This window comes from Erpetoichthys calabaricus, chromosome 7 (genome assembly GCF_900747795.2).
Source record: "Erpetoichthys calabaricus chromosome 7, fErpCal1.3, whole genome shotgun sequence".
Classification (NCBI taxonomy): Eukaryota; Metazoa; Chordata; class Cladistia; order Polypteriformes; family Polypteridae; genus Erpetoichthys; species Erpetoichthys calabaricus.
The window spans coordinates 70,000,824-70,022,045 of record NC_041400.2 but is presented as its reverse complement, the minus strand read 5'-3'; the positions used below and the strand labels follow the sequence as shown (position 1 = coordinate 70,022,045).

Here is a 21,222-nt window from a genome sequence, read left to right as displayed (position 1 = left end):
TTCTTTATATTCCTTGCTTTGCGGCCCAATATATCACCAATATACTAGCAACCCAATTGTGCTTCACTCACTCAATGTAGACCAATGTAGGAAGCATTTTAAGATAGAGAATCTTTTATCGTAGGCACCTCTGCACGAGAACCACCTTTTTCAACCCTCACAAACTTATGCAGTTTTTAATGTCTGGAAAACATTTGGGATGAAATCACTTATAGATCTTTGCATCCTACGAACAATTACATTCTAATAACTTTCCAGCAACACATTTCTTTCGTTATTTTAATAAGTTTAGAATTGTCATTTTTAATAGTCTTTTCAATTTCAGTGATGTTTACTTTGCCCTATTACTTTAGTTTTATGCTGTATTGACACGCATAGCCTAAACAGTATACAAAAAATAATTATACGCATCACCTCTATTACATTTAAGGAACAGTTCTTAAGGAAAAAAAAGAACGATTCAGTTTGATTCATCATATTCCATCATGTTCCCTTCTGTAGCTTGAAAGGGGCATCCATGTTTTTTTAGATCTAGCCAAGGGACCCTTGTGTAGCCTAAATGTTTTGCGCTTTACTTTATAACATTGTTCAATATTGTTTATTAATGTAGTACTTTTTTATTTGCTATTTCTTTTGTAAATCACTTTAGAAAGGTATCTAATAAATTATTATTATGAGAAAATATTCAATGGTCATTATAATAAAACATTTGATATATTTAGTTATTCTATTTTGAAACAGTCTCACAATGCCTCAGATTATGGAAAAGAGAGAAGGGCAGTGACATTGCACCCTGTGGGCGTTTGTAGCACAAATATGCAAAGAATAATGGATTAGTGACATGCTTGATCAGCTATAAAATCAGTTTTTGTGTACATATTTACAGGTCAGAAGATGTACAGTATCTGCAAATATGCTCTGTTCCATTTGATTGTGATTTTGTACATAGGGAGAGTCCAAGGTTCATCTTTGTGAGTGGGTGTGGCGGTTGTAACATTTATTTTAAAGCTACAACCTTCAAGTGGTGTTTTGTCATATAGAAGTGAATGGTTTTGGCTCAATGTAGCTTTAAACCATTTACCATGTTTACTTCTAACTAGCAATGCACCCCAGTCAGGATTGGCTCTATAAAATCTTGTAAAGCCTTGAGACTACTGTATGACTGAACTTCCCACAGAACTTAGAGAGCCTGGTCTCTTGGACAGCTTTAGTGGTAATAAGGTCCCCTTTCTTCCATTTTGGATAGGTGCTCTGCTTCCTGACAGACATTTCTTGTTGGTGCCATTTCTCCAACGCTGATATTTTAATTCACATTGCCTCTCTCAATCATCTTTCGTCTCTCTCACCCCTACTAGGCCTTACCACTATCAAATGCCAACCTTTTCTGCCTGATAAGTCCTTGCTATTGAGCAGCTCTTAAGAGTATATTCCCATTTTTATGTAAATCACACTTAGATTTCTTTTTAAATTGAACAGCATGTTTCACTGCATTCAGGAAGGAAAATGATCAGTGACTGAAGTCTTTCTTAACCGAAGTCAGTAATGGAATTTAAGGTATATTTTCAGCTTGGAAATAAAATACAATTTTGATACAATTTTAAAGTTACTGTCTGAATGTAAATGCAATATCCTTCATACTGTTATTGATAGGTTATGGTAATTCTTTATTAGGTTTTAAATATTTCTCCATGTCTTGAGTGTATCTTGTGGAACATGCAGTAGCAAGGGTGCTGATAAATATCAGCAGGTAGTCCCATATTGCACTGATACATGCAGAACTCCTGTTGTTGCCAGTTGTTTATAAAATTGATTTTAAAATAATACTGCTCACATGCAATATGAGAATTCATTCATGCATTCTAGAACCATGTTTAAGAAAAAGTTTCCATTCGATTAATATTCTTTATGTACCTCTTAAAGATTCCTGTTTATTGAACTGCTTGTATAATAATTATTTTTACATTTTTCCTTCATTTGACAGTGCTTTTATTCTTTACTACACTTTAAAAAGTAGTGAAGAACTTTAAAGTAATAAAGTTTATTATTGTCCTGCGGTGGGTTGGCACCCTGCCCGGGATTGGTTCCTGCCTTGTGCCCTGTGTTGGCTGGGATTGGCTCCAGCAGACCCCCGTGACCCTGTGTTCGGATTCAGCGGGTTGGAAAATGGATGGATGGAAGTTTATTATTGCATGTATAAAATATTGCTGTTAATGGCACTCACTTAAGTTTTCTTGGTTTTTATGTAAAATGTTCCTTCCATGTTGCTCATTAAAAGGGCCATGTATACAATCTTATAAAGGATAATACTCTAAGTTAAAAAATAGGCAAAAAAATCGTAATAGTGTATGTACATTGTAAATCTTAACTTCCTGTGAATGGGAACTGATGATAGTTTTTAAAGTAGAAGAAATAAGTAAATACTAATGCAGAAAACAAATAAAGATGACATGTGTATTTATGTGTCATTGCTATCAGCTTAAATGTTGTATTTTTATTTTTAGCCTTTCTTTAGATTTACATCCTGCATTTGGAAAGATAAACCCAGAAGGATGTCGGGCTTTGCCTTGTTCACAACAGTTCTTTTCAACATAATGATCCTGCTATGTTTATGTTCGTCGGAAGAAGACTATAACAGCAACACAACCTTTCCATTTGTTACAAGTAGTCAGACATTTCCTTGGAATAAAATGAGACTACCTGACAATGTTATTCCTGTTTTCTATGATCTGCTGATCCGCCCAAATCTAACCAGTTTAGATTTCACTGGCATTGTTAAAATAATGGTGGAAGTTAAAAAAGATACACATGCTATTGTGCTTCATAGTAAAAATCTCAAAATCATCGGATCCCAAATTGAAAACGCTATACATGGTAATCTTCATGTGCTGGAGTATCCTGTTTTTGAGCAGATCGCCTTGCTGTCAGGTGAACTACTGAAGGCTGGTCGGCGATATGTTGTTTCTCTCAAATATGCTGCTAATCTGTCTGAAAGCTTCCATGGCTTTTACAAAAGCATCTATAGGACAACCAAAGGTGAACTCAGGTAAGCAGATGCTTCTAGCTGTTATTTGTAGTGTTACTCACTTAACAGTTAATTACTAGGATTCCAAAACATTCAACCAGAATTTGTACTTGTACATTGTGAAAATACATCTAGCAGTGATATTTCATCTACTTTTACTTATACTCTATTTCACCAAAAAGGTATAGATTGTAACTTTCTTTTTATCTTTCCACAGGTGTTAAATGTGATTAGTAAAGAATTATCTAAGAAACGCTCATTAATTGTAAATCATGTAGATGTCTGGAAGGATTGTTCTTCTCCCTTTTTCCCTGATCTGATTTTTTCATACTCCCAATCCAGACAATTGTTTTACAGCGAAAAAGCATGGTAGTTTAACAGAATACCATATTTGAGGATTTTCAGACTACATTCCTTTCTAGCAGTATGGGTAATTAGGAAGAATTATAGACAAGATGTATCAGGTTAGACCTCGGGAACCTTTACTACTTTTCTGCCAAGAACAATCAGGATTCGTTCCTTTTATGTCTGCACTACCTTTTGTCCAAAGGCTGCTAAGTCACTTTTGAAATATTATGACATACTGTACAGTACTATGTTCCTTTTTTGTTAGCAGAGCCCGTGTTAACAGGAATACTTTCTAAAAGGGTAGAGTTACTGATTGGTTTCAGTCCCTGTTGTTTATTTCCTATACTCTAGATGTAACAAATGTTAAGCTTGCTTTAGTGCAGTGGTTTCCAAACCAAATCTGCTGACTTCAGGTTTTTGTGTCAAACAGTTTTTCAGTGAATCATTTTAACTCCATTGATTTTACAGTTTAGTTGGTCTTCTCCTTTGCTTATTCTGCATTCAGAGAAGAACAGTAACGTGATATTTATTTTCATAAGAAATTTAGCAACATTTTTATTTTTACCATAGTTTTAAGTTCTGAATTCTCTTTTGGCCCTTTCCCTTTAATTCACCTTTTGTGTGGAGTTTGATCAATTAATTGTATCCTAATAATGACAAGTAACATTGAACAAATTGGAAGACAAAACAAATGACACAGATTTATGAAAGACTGGACACCAGAAATTTCAAAACTGGGCTTGCTAAAATTAATTGAAATATGTGTTGCATGGAGAAAATGTACATTTTTTTATAATCTTTTTAAGATTATTATAATAATTGTCATCATTTTCTTTCCACTTTTGCAGGAGCTCTGGGTGTTTAATCTGTTATTTCATTATGATTAAGGTAGTGGGTCTGACACTAGTATCACTGCAGCCTTTCGATACAAATGTCAAAAAACCTATATTACAAATGATGAAAAAAAACTGCTGGGTCATTAGCTAACCCATTGGACATTAACTGATGATTATGATGCCCATGAGTTGTGTTTCATTCATCATTTTTGTCATTTATCACCTCTTCTAATTCAACTGAGTTTGTATTCACTTTATATATTTAGTCTAATGAAAATAATAGAGCCAGTAACACGATCAAACAAAGATGAGATCAAATGGAAGAAATAATTTTTCTTTTAATAATATTAAATACATGATAATTGTCCTTTGTAATGATCTAATTTAATTCATTGTAGTCTATAAAGGGACACAAACCATCTCTCTTCACAACAAAGAGAAAACCATTGCTTACTCGACCAATGGACAGTTTAATTAACTCATTTTACAAATTTTCTTTGATGTATTCATCCATACCCAAACTTTTTTTTTTGGAGAGAACTTAAATCTTCCCTTCAGGCAAAGGTGCACCTGGTGTAAGATCAATAGCACAGTCATCCTTTTGGTTAGGGGAGGTTCAGTGGATTTTTGTTAATTAGAAGCATATAAGTATTCCTCAGAAGACGGGGTAATGTTTCTATAATGTTGCAATTGATAACCAGGGATGAAACCTGTGTAAGACAATTGCATCTAGAGAAAATACTCCCAAGATGCTATTTCTTTGTGTTGCTAGTCTATTGGAAGTTGATGTAAATTTGGATATCTTAAAATAGGCCTTGGAAAAACTTGAGGTCTCTTTCTCTATAAAGTGATAAAAAAAACTCCTGGCATCGGTACCCAGACTTAGTGGGTGGAAATGTCTGATGAACAAAGACAAGTGGCTGACTTAAGATAGTAAACTGTGTGACACACATCCATACAGCTGGACTTCGCATTCTTGTTGGGGTACAACAGGCCTTGAATGTCCAACAAAGAGAACAAGAAACATAAAGAAAAAGGGAGATAAGAAATATATGGTGAACAGAAGTTTGTAAATTGATCACAGTGTGATCAAAACAGATACATTTACTATTGTACAATTAACCCTGTTTTAATAAGTTGATATTTTGCTATGCTAGAAATGAAAAATGTAATAGTCTCCTTATTAGATGCTTATCCACCGAAGTTGCTGTGTACTAGAAGATTCCTTTGATAACCCATATTTTTTTGGTTTGTATTTTAGAGTTACTTTTAACAGATCTAAAAAGGCACCCAATTTGAACTTATAAAATTATCAGCAGCTCCAACATCCACCACTGCCAGAAAATCCATATTAGACACTCAATTGGTACAATTAAGGAAGTTTCAAAAAGTGGTGGACTACAAATGCCTAGTCTACAAATCGTGACTCAGAGTGAACACTTTAGTTTTCCTTTAGCTCAGAGCAATTCAGTGCATCATGTCTGGAGTTACCACAATAATAAAATTAGTTTTTATTAATCTGTTTTCTTACCTAAACCCTAAATTTTCCTTCTCCAGTTTCCATGGGTTTTATGGCATTGCCACTTCTGTTCATGTTGCCTAGTTTGCCTAGTTCAAGCAAATAACTGAATGTTACCTCAGAACAGACTTTTATATCAAGAATATTTTTAAACTCCTTGACAAAATGTTCTAGGGAGAAGCAACACGAATACTTAGAATCAAATTTAGTTAATACACATTCATGGTAATTATCATCTAATAGACATAATAAATGCTATCTTTGCTGTTTCATTGGGGTATGTATTGGGCTTTTGATCAAATATCAGTCTGCACTGATTCAAAAACCCACTGCATTTCAATATGTCTCTAGGGAAATACAAGAGGTGGAGTATCCTGTGGCCACTACAGCTAGCCTGATTTGAGGTTTCTTTTAAGGCATCAATTTGCTATTACTGTTTATTAATCTCTGTGTCTAGGTATTGAAAAGAGAAGAGTACAGCAAACAGCAAATATGTCTCGTTTGGGGTCATTCAGTTTTGTAGTTACAAGATTACTTTCTGCCTAGCTAAGCACTAGGTAGGGGAAAATGGTAAACAGGAAATAAACAAGACAATATTAAATTAACTGATTATCAAAAGAGTCATTACCAAAATTAAATATACTAAATTACCTTTTCCAGGGCTCAAACCATAAATAACAACCAGAGGATACTTGCAAGTGTTTGTAAACTTTTGGTCAAAGACATACACATTAACTACCCATACAAAAGTTTTTTTTTTGTTTGAATGTAGAATTTTGGACAAATGCCAACACTGGCCTTTATACATCTTGACAGAGATGTCATGTGATAACATCTGGGATGCACAAACTACCAAAAATAAAGGCTCCCATAAGAAATAAAATGGTGTCACACCAGAATTTGAAATATGTGAAAATGACCTCAAATCAATAAACTAATTAAGCAGAAGAAAACATCAAAAAACAAAACAAAAAAAGCAAAATTCATGAATTAAAAAGATAATTTTTTAAAAGTTGTAACTCGTGAAATGCACATAAGTAATGATCGGTTGTGATCATGGAGGGCTATAGCATTTTATTGCAATCACAAACTATGTTACAGGTTTCATTGAACTCCAGTTTTAAATAGCTTTTTGTGTACCATTTTCTGAATTTTATTGGGTTATTTAAAATGTTCAAGACATACAGTGGAACCTCGGTTCACAACCATTATTCATTCCAAAACTCTGGTCGTAACCCGATTTGGTCGAGAACTGAAGCAATTTCCCCCATAGGATTGTATGTAAATACAATTAATCCGTTCCAGACCGTACGAACTGTATGTAAATATATATTTATTTAAGTTTTTAAGCACAAATATAGTTAATTATACCACAGAATGCACAGCGTAATAGTAAACTAAATGTAAAAAACATTGAATAACACTGAGAAAACCTTGAACAACAGAGAAAACTAACACTGCAAGAGTTCGCGCTATAGCGCTACAAACAGCTCACTAAAAACACTTTTTTAATGAGTTTTAAGCACAGGAAAAAAAATGAACATTTGAAAAATCCGTAATTTAATAAACCACCAAGAAAAGTAACATTGCATCAATGCACGCCATGAACCGATCGCTGTAAACAGAAGTGAAAACAATAACAAGCCTGATGCATTCTTTAACTGCCTTCTCTGCCTTATGCGTCCAGCCCCCCCACTCTCTCTCGCTCTCTCTTTCGCGCGCCTGTGCCTGTGTGTGTGTCTCTCTCACGTGCCTGTGTGTGTGTCTCTCTCGTGCGCCTGTGTGTGTGTGTGTGTCTCTCTCGCGTGCCTCTGTGTGTGTGTGTGTCTCTCTTGCGAGCCTGTGTGTGTGTGTGTGTTTGTGTCGCTCGCTCGCTGCACAGGGAGAGACTGAACATCGGCACGCACAAACCGAAAGAGAAACTGGCTTGTTCGTATACTGGGTGTGTGGTCATGAACAGATGCAAAAGTCTGGCAAACTTTTTGATCGTAAACCGATTTTACGTGTTCAGAGACATGGTTTGCATTACCTCCAATGATGTTTTTTATAAAAAATAATTTCCAGACATTCTTTTGATCAAATGGATGTGAAAGTGTGCGTGAGACTGCTCTGTAATGGACTGGTGCCAAGTCCAGAGCTGGTTCTTGCCTTTCACAAATGATACTGTGATATTTTCAAGAATCCCATACCACTGCCTACCTAGTTGGGTCAGAAAATCGATGAATGTTTTCAAATTGTTTCTGAACATTAGTGAGGAAATTACCTTTAGTTATTCTGGTTGTCTCCATTATTTAATTATACATTTTTTGATTGGAATGCTGTATAAAATAATGTTTTTTGAAATTATTAATCATCTAAGTATTGCACTTTTTTTTTCTTTTTTTTTTTCGATTCCAGGGTTCTGGCTGCCACACAGTTTGAGCCAACTGCTGCTCGTATGGCTTTTCCATGTTTTGATGAGCCTGCCTTTAAGGCCAACTTCTCCATCAAGATAATCAGAGGGATTCACCACATTGCTGTGTCTAATATGCCAAAGGTCAGGGAAGTTCAATCTTTCCTAATCATAAAAATTCTAATTAGTTTGTTGAGGCCATGCTTTTTTTCTATTTACATTTGTAAACGTTTTCAAATAAACGTAATGGGACAAATTAACTCCCCAGATAGTTTTTGTAATGTGTTAAACAGCATTGAAAGAGGGTTTGCAAATGAAATGCTGTATCAGCCTTGTTTACCATTTCCGCATATTTAAAATGCTTGAGAAATACTGTATATGCCAATTGATAGCATTTCAGCAGAACAATGATGTCTATTGTCATCATTTAACAGTGATATTCAAACATCTAATGTATCAATGGCTTGCTTTCCTTTACTTTAAAGCAATTAAATTCAGTCCAATACATAAAACCAATACTCACTTACAGAGAAATGATTACGACAGTATGTAGTAATTCTAATAGCTATGGTTTTCATACGTTTTGGGTAATGGAAGGAATTAAGGAATTATTTGCTATTAAATATTACTTGTAATTGTACTTTTTAATAACACTAGAATAATATTAGTAATAATTCTTTACATTAATATAGCGTTTTTCTCACTACTCAAAGTGCTTCAGTAGGGGGACCACATTGGCCACCACTAATGTATAGCATCCACCTGGATGATGTGATGGCAGCCATATTGCGTCAGTACGTTCACCACACATTAACTGTTAGATGGTGAAGTGGGGAGAGAGAGAGAGACAATTAGAGACAGGGAATGATTGGAGGTCCAGAATGACTAGGCAATTTAGCATGGCCATCAGGATACACCCTCCTCTTTAAGAAGGATGCTCAGGGAACTGTTATGACCACAGAAGGACAGTGCCATTTTTAAAGCACGATATCCCCATCACTGTACTGGGGCATTGGGATCCACATTCAGACCACTGAATAAGTACCCCCTGCTGGCCTCACCAACACGTCTTCCAGCAACAACCCAAGCTTTCCTAGATTGCCTCCCATCCAAGTTCTTGCTGGGTCCAAACATGATAGCTTCAGGTGGGTGACCATGTGGTATGGCTGCTGGGATGACGTTAATGGGCATTGTCTTTTTAAATTTTGAATTATTTCATCAGTGTGCTGTCACACTCTGGTCAATACTGCTTCAAGCAATGAAACTGAACACTGGTATACCGGTATGAATTGCTGTGTCCCCTCTTGCATTCAAATATGTTTGCATATGCTTTTTACCTTGTCAAAATCTTCTCCTGCCACTATTAATTGACATTACTGAACATTGGTACCCAAATGTGAATTGCTGTCTCCACTTCTGCAAACAGTTTGAAAATTATGACTACTGAATTGTCACACTTATAATCACACTGAATTGCTATGCATGATGAAATAAACAATACACCAATCTGAAAAACTGTTTCAGTTAGTTATAAAAAAACAGTATGGCTGATGATGGGATGGGAGGATATATGGTGATGCAGTCAAGATCTCTCTTAGGCTTTATTTTACACTCTCTCTCTTGAGGTGTTGATGTGTATGTCCTGGAGGATGTTCACCTTACCATGCCACTTCTCCTGCTACTAAATGAGCACAAACTCAAAACAATAAGATTATACAATGGTAAGAGATGGCGTAAACAGGTTTGAGGTGAGGGCACACAAAGATCTGCACTGGTACCATGCTTGATTTTATTATGCCTGTGTGATGGAGGATGTTGCTCCAATGCCAATATCCAGAGCCAGCCTGCTGACGTTCCGCCTTTGTTGTGAAACTGGCATGAAGTGAGGACTGAGAACCTGAATTATATGGATGTGGTGTTACATCACATTCACACTCTCGATGAGGTCCTGGACTGTCACAGAGTCTATAGAAAAAATAGTCACAAGAAACAAATTATTTTTGAGTGGGTTAGGAAGATGTTAGTAGACATCAGTAGGATCCTGATATCCTTATCCTCAGGCTGGGCCTTGCCAGTGATTCTAACCTTAAATATGATGCCAATTATTGCTTTTTCAATGATTACAGAGGTGTAAATGCCAACATTTGTCATGGTCCTTACCTGATACTTCTTAGCTTAGCTTAATTCCTCCCATGCTGTGTGGTGCATTGAGCAGCAAGTGGTCTCCAACGAGTTTGATCAGTCGCGATCAATGGTGCTTCTTTCCAGTCAATGTTGGCGGCATAGAAATCGTCTCGGCAGGTCGCCTACCAGGTCTTAAAGGGTCACCCTTGTTTTCTTTTGCCAGTCCTGGCCGTTCAGTTTGTAGTGGTAATTGGGATATGGCGTTCCAGTAGCCTGAGCACATGGCCTGCTAATCGCATTTGCCGCCTGGTGGCAATGTCTTCAAGTCTTTGGAGCCCACTCCATTGCTGCACTTTGTTGTTGGTGACACGATTGTAGTATGTTATGCCAAGTATTTGTCATAGACATTTTGATGGAAGACGTTGAGTCACTTTTGTCACCTTCTGTGTCTCGCTAGCTTACATAGCTGTCAGCACCACAATGCTATTGTAGAGTTGGACTTTTGGTGCATATGAATGACGTCATTGACCAGATTCACTGCAGGCATTGGAATACTGCCAATGCTTGGCCAATCCATCGGCTGACATCCACGTCTGCACCACCATTTCCTGTGAAGCATGCCTTCCAGAAAGGTGAACTCAGCCGCTTAATCAATTTTCGCTTGTCCGACACTGATGTTCAGCTTGGTAATTCGATTTACTGTCATGACTTTTTTCTTCTTTCGAAGGCCCAGCTTTAATGCTTCATGTTTCAATCATGTCGTTGCATTTTAGAGGCCTGGTTATGTTTCCGCTATCAATACTGCTTTGTCGAGTAGGGTGTGTTCGGTCCATGGAATGCCTCCTCGTGTGCCATCCATTGCCCATCTTGTGACAAAATCCATGGCTAAGATGAAAAGAACTGGCGACATACGGAATCCTTGCCTTATGCTGGTCTCAATGGCAAAATCGTTGGGGAACCTGGCCTCGGTCTTGGAATCCTGTAGCAAGAGGAGTTTTGGTACAAATTGTGGAAGATCTTGATGAAACATTGTGGAATTCCATAATGATGTAGGATTCACCACAACTAGTCACAATGTATGCTGTTTCTTAGTTATCTTGACAATCACACCTTTTTTCCAATCCATCGACACTGTCATCTCCTGCTAACACTTGTTGCATAGCTTTGTCAAGGCTTCTTCCATGTTAGTGCCTCTATGTTTCAGCAGCTCTGCTGTAACTTGGTCTCATCCAGGCTCTTTGTTGTTCTTCAGGGCCTTCATCACTTTCTGCACCTCCATCACTGTGATTTCACCCATATTCACCGCCAACTCTGGCATAGGCGGTATGTCATTGAAGTCGTACAGTTCCGTAGGTGAGGGTTAGATGAGCGTCTTCTTGAAGTGTTCAATCCAATGAGCGTGTTGGACGTGGGCCATTGCCTGTCATTCCTTTCCCCGTTAGTTTGCGTGTGATCTGATATAACGTTTTGCTGTTATTTTTGGCAGCTGCCCAATGCGTCTGGTGCATGACATATCCCTACAGGGAGCAGTGGTTTCAGCTCTCCAGATCTTCAATGAGTATATTGTCAGGTGCACATAGGGGAGGAGAGTGTAGAGAACACAGCTGTCATCACCCTGATGGCTTGTTCCATTTCTTAGTCATGCCTTTTGTGCTAAAAAGTACCAAAGTGATATTTCAAAGGCTTATGAAGCAGGTTCTGAGGAGCTTGATTGGGAAGATATGTTTTGTGTATATTTTAACAACTGAGGCAGGTTTGACTTTCCCTAAACAACAAGAGGTGCCACTTCTTATAGATCCCGCTGTGGTTCCTGGGTCATGTGATATCAGCCAGAGTGGTGAAAGTCGACTGAAAGAAAGTGTCTGCTATTATGGAATACCCCCCCACTTATCATACTTACAACAGACGTTTTCAGCGATTCTTCGATATAGTGGAGTGGTACCATAAATTCATCCAGAACCTGTCTGAAATCTCTATCCCATTACATCGGCTCATCAGGAAGGAAGCACCTTGGGTGTGGTTGTCAAAGTGTCAGGACACATTTGAAATATTAAAGAAGTTTCTGTAAAATCCACTCTTCTTCCACAGCTTCTTCTTTGTTTTGTGTATATGGTCTCATCTGTTCTGCATCCTGCCATTCTGGTCAATATGTAAGCAATTATTTTATTTCTGTGCTTCTGTTTACTAATAAATTGTATTAATATGTATTTAAAAATAAATATAATATTCTTAATATAAGTTTAATGGCTAGGATCCTCTTATCTACTGGAAAAGCTCTGGTAAAGGAATGTTTCATCAATTTTTGCAAAAACAAAGTTGATTATTAATTTATTGATTGATTAATATCAGTTCCATTCATTCCATCTTGTCCACAGCTGTAACTTCCATATCCAGTTATTGAACTGCGCATTCTGGGTTTTCTATACTTTTTCAGCTACTTTAGAAGGCTGGGTTGGCATAATTCCACTTTTATTACGTTCCCCATATATGTTTAAAGTGTATATAGTTAAAGTATTTTCAGTTTCCTGTAATACCTATTAATATTTAGTTAAAAAAGAAATTATTTCATTAGTTACTGATCTAAACTCATCATCTCTGTGTTTCTTTTTGTAGATTAAGTCCATAGAGCTGGGTGAAGGGCTCATAGAGGACCACTTTGATGTGACTGTAAAGATGAGCACTTACTTGGTTGCTTTTATTGTCTCTGATTTTGTATCAGTCAGCAGGAAAACTGACCATGGAGTTAAGGTGAGATAGTCTTTCATAAATTTTGACATGAAGACCTAATGGAGCTAAGGAAGTTGTTGGAGCTTTACAGTTCTACATTCACCAGCTCAAGAATATGTGAATTGCACAGTCATTTATGAATTAATCTTTTCCATAAGTAAGTTGTTTAATGGCTGGTATACTTACCTGGTGTCAAGGTACAAAATACAGAGGGGTTGGGAACCCCCATAAATCCTGTAGACCCCATTAAAGCCAAAAAATCCAAAATTGTGGTGACATCTCTTAAAAAAACATGTTCTGGTATTATAAATTAATAATAGAGAACAGAAAGCAGGACTGACAGGTGGCTATTTGAGATTGCCCCAGGAGCTGAATGGGACAAGATGAGAGTGTGGCAGCAGGCTAGACAGGGCTGTATAGCTGGGAACAGCCTAACCTAGTCATGCCTTGTTCCCAGGTAATATCAATTTTGGAGGCTTTTCACATCACCTGTAAAAGTGGGAAAGTGAAATCATCAAACTCATTAGACTCTGATAGTGTATTGTTGCTGTATATTGTTGTTCAATAAACATGCCCATTATTGGAATGAACCTGTGTCAATCCTACTGAATGAACTTCTGTTCCCAGCAGTCAGCCAAAGTGCACAGGAGCTGTTGAGAAACTGACGTGCACTTTAAAAGTTGGTGGTCAGAGCTGACCTGCAGCAGTCTTTGACAGATGAAGTCTGAGTGCACATTTATCATGGAAATTGGCCTTAAGTTATGCTGGCATGTTTTTTGTTTATAGACTGCATATCTATGAATAATGCAATTTGTCTACAGAAGATATGCTTATCTGATAACATTCATTTTATATCTAATGTATTTTCCATAGTGCGAGAGTAAACCTTCAACTAGCGGGACTCCTTCAAATACCACTGGGTATTTCTCACAATTTTTGGTGTTTATAAAGAGTGATTTTCACTTTTGAACTACATTCCTGTCTGCATGTCTATTATATAGTAGAACAATGGAAAGTAAAATAATCATGTAATAAAGTGAACATGCCTTCTAAAGTTTCAGTATCCACCTTATTCTAGGCAGGATATTGGGCAGTGATATTTTATTTGAAAATCACATACACATTTCTAATTTGAGCTTTTCTAGTCAAGAGTACATGTTGCAGGTAGTGCTGAGATATAAAAAAATCCAGAGCTAATAGCTCTGTTAGTGACTGTCTCAGTTTTTTTTTAATAAAAGAGACCTTGAACCAACATTGATTTGAACACAAGTTGTTACATAGAAAAGCATATGAATTTGGAGCACCTTATACTGTTCACCTGCTGCCAATAACTTGAAGAGAGGTACAGTCTTTCTAGCTGAAGGCACTTAATGTATTAAAAAGTCATCTAAAAGCCATATACAGTATGTGTTCCTTTCAGTTTGTGGAAGTGAGAGATCTGCTCCCCTACCCAGAAAAATGGCTTAGACCAGGATGCCCCCATTTTAAAGAAACAGAGAGTCCTAGTACAAAAAGAAAATATAAGTGGAGGAATGGTGCTTTATTCATTTCCAAATCTTGTGCTGTCCAGTAAAAGTGTGACTGCACAATCATTTCGTGCTACTCTCTCCCTGCCTCACATTGCTCAATTAATTAAGTGTTTTTTGCAGGTTCTTTACCTGTTATTTTGGATTGTTCGTTGACAGCTGAAAACTGTGTGACTCTAATAAATGCATTGCTGCCTTGATTTAGGCAGTTCAAAGCCAATGCATTCTGTAGTTCAGTTGGTGGCTGTGATTCTTACAGTCTGTGTAATATTAAAAGCTATATTGCTTTATTTTTTAAAATGATAATGGCGGAAGTGATCACAGTTAATTAATGCAAAATGACACAGGCAAGGCACTAACAAGCTTTGATATAGATACTCATTTTTGTGATGTGTCACAAAGACGTTAATTGTAGAGGCGCAGGTATACCTCTTGTCAGATCAGTTTTGAGGAACAGAATTGACTGATTTTTGTAGCAGTACTTTAAAGAAAGACTATTAAAGCTATAGCCATACGTTTTATTCAAAGCTCAAAGAAATAATAACTGCTTCATTTATTTTTTAGCAGGACTGTAATTTCTGTAGGTTATTTTCTAGTATAAGATCATATGAATTTGAATTATACTGGTGGATAGGGACCCACTAGCCTGTCACAAATCAAAAGGGAGTCATATTAAGAAAGCAGTTAAGAATCATTCATCTAGTCTTATTTTACTAGTTACCCAACGCATTTAAAATAACAAGTATGCTTATCTAAATATTAAATTAGAAAAATTATGCCATTAAACTATTTAAATTTTTAATTATAATATATTAACTTATGTTTTCTTTTCACTAGGCTCTGGGTACCATTTGAATACTAATATAGACACAGAATATGAATGGTTTCATATTCTCATGAAAATTTTGTTTTGAAAACTAGTTCAGATAATATATTTAACTATTATTCCTGATGGTATGTAGCAATTCACAGCAAAGTAGGAAAATGTTTATTTTAAATGACTAATCAGCATTTAATGATGGCAGCTCAAGGAAACAAAAAGAAAAACTTTTAAACAAATACATTATATATCATGTAATCAGGAATGGAATAAAAGTGATGGAAGGAGTATTTTAAAAGATTAACCAGAATGGGTCTGTATTTAATGCAATCTGCTTAGTCATTCTCAAATACAGCCTAACCTTATAAGTATCTTCTACAGAGTCTGTCATCTTATTACAGGTTTCCGTATATGCAAATCCAGAGAAAATAGATCAGGCATACTTTGCCTTGGAAGCAGCAGTGAAACTTCTTGACTTTTATGAAGATTATTTTAATATTCCGTACCCTCTTCCAAAACAAGGTAAACATAAATGATTGTTGTTAGCTGCCATTTTATTCATAAAAACATCATACAAAGTACATAGGTTTTTCTAATATTTTTTTAAAACTTCCATACCTTTCTCACAGGTGATTGAAATGTTTAGTGACTGTAGAGAACAAAGAACCATTAATTTTGTTTGTTATATGATGTTTTAGTCTATTATTAATCTGTAGTTTTGTAATATCATCAAGTAAGTTAAAATTACTTGAGTTTTCCATTTTGGTTGATGTTGCACTTACGTGAGCACAAGAATACTTGCTCTTTTCCTGATTTCTATTATTTAAAGAGGAAAAAAAATAAAAAGTTATTTCCATGCTGAAAAAAAAAGGATTATTCATTTTATTTCAGAACTTTGGTAAAAACAATATTTAGAATCTTTCGAGTCACAACATGCTGAATCTTTTAAATGAGGTCCGTGAGACATGAGTTTAATGACTTTGTATCATAATTCAGGATAGGTTTCTCTGTTTGGAATTTCAGCCCAGACAAAACGATCTACATCATCAGCAGTTAATAATTTTTTTTGCAAAGTAACCAATAAATGCATGTGTTGTAAACCCCTTTTTTGAAGTTCTCTGACTTAAACTTCATGCAGAGGGAGTAGTAGAGGGTGTCCCAAAATTCACGTAAGATTTGAATTTGTCGCCATTTGTGCGGTAAAGTGTTGCCAACGAAAAAATAGACAGCGTGACAGCTCACAGTCCAGGGTTATTAAAAATGGAGCTCTACACAAAAGAACAACGCGTTTTCATTGTTGAGCAATATTTTTAAAATAGTGAAGGTTTGGCAGCTACAGTTCACAATTTTTGTACAAAATATGGTCGGAATAGTGATTTAACTTCATCAACTGTGAAGAGATTAATTAAAAAATTCAGGGAGACTGGATCAATTAGTGATCTTAGACACTCTGGCTGTCCTTCAACAAGTCGTTCAACACAAAACATCGAAGCAGTTCGTGAGAGTGTTGCTGAGAGTCCAGGAACATCAATTCGGCACTGTGGTCAAGAATTTAATATTTCCAGAAGCTCTCTACAGCATATTCTCACGAAAGATTTGCATCTTCATGCTTACAAAGTTCAATTGAGTCAAGAACTGAAGCCTACTGACCACGCACAGCGAAGAGAGTTCGTTGAATGGATTTTGGAACAACAAGTGAATGCCGATTTTTCGAACAAAATCATCTTCAGCGATGAGGCTCATTTTCATCTTGATGGCTTCGTTAATCGTAAAAATTGTTGCATTTGGGTTCAGAAAATCCATGAGTGATTGTTGAGACTTTTTTCTTTGGGGTTTTTTGAAGTCTAAGGTTTATGCCATCAAGCCCACGACCACCCACGCCTTGAAGGAGGAAATTGAGCGCTGTATCAACGAAATTCAGCCACATTTATGCAAAACGGTCATGGAAAATTTCGACAAAAGAGTGCGTATGTGCCAGCAAAGCTGTGGAGGCCATTTACCCGATATGCTATTCCATACATAACCCTATACAGTGGAACCTCGGTTCACGAACGTCTCGGTACACGTACAAATCAGTTTACGACCAAAAAGTTCGCCAAATTTTTGCCTCTGTTCACTACCACACGCTCGGTATATGAACAAGCCAGTTTCCCTTTCGGTTTGTACATGTTCAGTCTCTCCCTTTGCATTTTCTGTGCAGTGAGCAAGAGAGAGAGAGAGCGAGAGAGCACAACACACACACACGCACACACAGAGGCAACGGGAGAGAGACAGACCACACACACACAGGCAGCGCGAGAGAGAGAGCCGCGCACACACACTGGCAGCGGCAGAGAGAGACAGACCACATACACAGGCAGCGCGAGAGAGAGAGCCGCGCACACACACACGCAGCGCCAGAGAGAGACAGACCACACACACAGACAGCGCGAGAGAGAGCTGGACGCATAAGGTAGTAAGGCAGTTAAAGAATGCGCTGGGCTTCATTCCGTTTTCACTTCTGTTTACAGCAATCGGTTCGTAGTGTGCATTGTTGCAATGTTACTTTTCTTGGTGGTTTATTAAATTACGGATTTTTTCAAATGTTCATTTTTTTCCCTGTGCTTAAAACTCATTAAAAAAAGTGTTTTCAGCCAGCGGTTGGTAGCGCTATAGCGTGAACTATTGCAGTATTAGTTTTCTCTGTTGTTCAAGGTTTTCTCAGTGTTATTCAATGTTTTTACATTTAGTTTACTATTACGCTGTGCATTCTATGGTTTAATTAACTATATTTGTGCTTAAAAACTTCAAAAATATATATATATTTACATACAGTTCGTACGGTCTGGAACGGATTAATTGTATTTACATACAATCCTATGGGGGAAATTGCTTCGGTTCATGACCAAATCGGTTTATGACCAGAGTTTTGGAACGAATTATGGTCGTGAACCGAGGTTCCACTGTACTGTATACTTTATGAATCAATTAAAAATTTACAATTTTTAATTAAAAACCTGTGTTCTCTATCAAAATTACTTCTTGCATGAATTTTGGGACACCCTCTACAATGTTCTGGAATGGCTGTCACAGTCCCCTGACTTGAATATCATCGAAAATCTATGGGATGATTTGAAGCAGGCTGTCCATGCTCAGCAGCCATCAAATTGAACTGAACTGGAGAGATTTTGTATGGAACAATGGTCAAAGTACCTCCATCCAGAATCCAGACACTCATCAAAGGCTATAGGAGGCGTCTAGAGGCTGTTATATTTGCTGTGATAAGCTGCCCAGACACAGACAGACGGACACCATTCTCAAGTCCACCACACGTTTATTGTACATAATTATTTACAGGTCAAGTGCACAAACCCAGTGCCTCCAGCACCAATCTCCCCAAAGTCCAGGCTCTCACTCAGTCTCTGCCTGCTCGTCAGGCCGCCTCCTCTCTCCTGCCTCCAAACTGTGTCCACTCCTCACCCGACTCCAGTCCTTCTTTGCAGGGAGGCGGCCCCTTTTATAAGTACCCGGATGGGCTCCAGGTGATCCCCGACACTCCCCAGACACTCCGCTGTGTGGCGGAAGTGCCGGCTGTGTTCCCGGAAGCCCCCCGGGTGTTCCCCATCTTCTTCCCCCCCAGCACTTCCTGGTGTGGCGGAAGTGTTGGGGTTCCGGGTCCTTCAGGCATGGGGGCGCCCCCTGGCGGAGACCACGGGCCCCTACAGGGTTGGGCTTCCAAGCCCTGCACACGTGGCCCCCAAAGGAACCAGGGCGGTCGCCCCCTCGTGGTCTGGAGGAGGCATGAGCCCTCCTCCTGTCTTCCTGGGCGTCCACATTGCAAGAGGAGGCTCAACTAAGTATTGATGTAATATCTCTGTTGGTGTGCCCAAATTTATGCTGCATATTTTCTGTTAATCGAATAAACTTAATGTCACTGCTGAAATACTACCGTTTCCATAAGACATGTCATATATTAAAAGTAAGTTGCTACTTTGAAAGCTCAGCCAATGATAAACAAAAATTCAAAGCATTAAGAGGGGTTCCCAAACTTTTTCATATGACTGTATATATATATATATATATATATATATATATATATATACAGCATATATATATATATATATATATATATATATATATATATATATGGTTTTCTCTAGATGCATGTCTTTATAAGTAATTCTTTCTTTCCTATAAATATTCATCCATCCATCCATTTTCCAACCCGCTGAATCCGAACACAGGGTCACGGGGGTCTGCTGGAGCCAATCCCAGCCAACACAGGGCACAAGGCAGGGAACCAATCCAGGGCAGGGTGCCAACCCACAACAGGACACACACAAACACACCCACACACCAAGCACACACTAGGGCCGATTTAGAACCGCCAATCCACCTAACCTGCATGTCTTTGGACTGTGGGAGGAAACCGGAGCGCCCGGAGGAAACCCACGCAGACACGGGGAGAACATGCAAACTCCACGCAGGGAGGACCCGGGAAGCGAACCCGGGTCCCCCAGGTCTCCCAACTGCGAGGCAGCAGCGCTACTATAAATATTCAGGTGTTGTTAATTTGATAGTATACTTTATTTGCATTGTTTTTGATTTCTTCATCTATCTTTCTATCTTCACCTATGATTAACCCCAGGTACTCATACACTGACACGTTTTGTAGTTGTTTTCCATCTATCCATATCCACATTTGTCATTTCTCGTCTTGTTTTTCTCTACATTTATTATCATACCTTTTGCTTCTAGCTTGCTGTTACTGTTACTCACTTATTACAATTAGTCCAATATTGTGTGCATATGTGACATCCTGGGTCAATACTGGATTTAATTTATAGTATCCCAAGGCTGCATTTCTAATTTCATCCATCCATCCATTTTCCAACCCGCTGAATCCGAACACAGGGTCACGGGGGTCTGCTGGAGCCAATCCCAGCCAACACAGGGCACAAGGCAGGAAACAATCCAGGGCAGGGTGCCAACCCACCACAGGACACACAAACACACCCACACACCAAGCACACACTAGGGCCAATTTAGAATCGCCAATCCACCTAACCTGCATGTCTTTGGACTGTGGGAGGAAACCGGAGCGCCCGGAGGAAACCCACGCAGACACGGGGAGAACATGCAAACTCCACGCAGGGAGGACCCGGGTAGCGAACCCGGGTCCCCAGGTCTCCCAACTGCGAGGCAGCAGCGCTACCCACTGCACCACCGTGCCGCCCCATTTCTAATTTTGTCCCTGGAATTGATAATTATACAATCCATATATATCACAAATAGTAGAGGACTGGAGCTATGTCTCTGTTTGATGACATTTTCCATACTCAGTTCCTCTGATGTTTGACCATTTTATTGTAGTATTGCTATGTATGTTTGATTAATGCTTCTATTGATCATTTTAAATTTTTCTGACCCTTCCATTGTGTCTAATGCTTCCCATGTATTTTTTCACGGTACTGCATCAAATGCTGTTTTTAAATCTAGGAACAGCAGGTATGCCACTTTATGTTTATGTAATCTTTTCTCAATTATTGTTTTTATGGTGAAAATATGATCTTATGTTGGTCTTCCTGGTCTGTGTGTTGCTTGTTCTTCTTATAGTTTATTATCTTGCTGTTCTCAGCCTTATTTCTATTATCCTAGAAAATATTTTTAAAACTACTGATCTTAAAAATATTGCTTATCACAGTTCATGGAATCCCCTTTTTTTATATATTGGTTCAATTATTTTTCTGTCCTGTTCTACTGGTATTCCCTCTCTATTCTTTGCCTGCCAGAAGATTTTCTTGAGCCATTTATTTACTGTTGCTCTTCCATACTTTAACATTTCAGCTGCTATCCCGTTTGTCCCAACTGCTTTGAGTTTTTTGTTTTTATTAGGCTATTTGTTATTTCTTTTTCCATAATTCCTTAT

General features: G+C 37.9%; 1 protein-coding gene across 1 annotated transcript in view; it reads left to right on the top strand.

Moving 5' to 3' along the window:
• erap1b (endoplasmic reticulum aminopeptidase 1b) overlaps positions 1-21,222 on the top strand; it is a 114,453-nt gene that overhangs the window by 14,674 nt on the left and 78,557 nt on the right. The window contains exons 2-5 of the mRNA XM_051929618.1: positions 2,502-3,043; positions 8,123-8,261; positions 12,855-12,989; positions 15,716-15,836. Of these exons, the coding sequence (XP_051785578.1) occupies positions 2,550-3,043; positions 8,123-8,261; positions 12,855-12,989; positions 15,716-15,836 (889 nt within the window). The 5' untranslated portion in view covers positions 2,502-2,549. The remainder of the gene's footprint in view (positions 1-2,501; positions 3,044-8,122; positions 8,262-12,854; positions 12,990-15,715; positions 15,837-21,222) is intronic.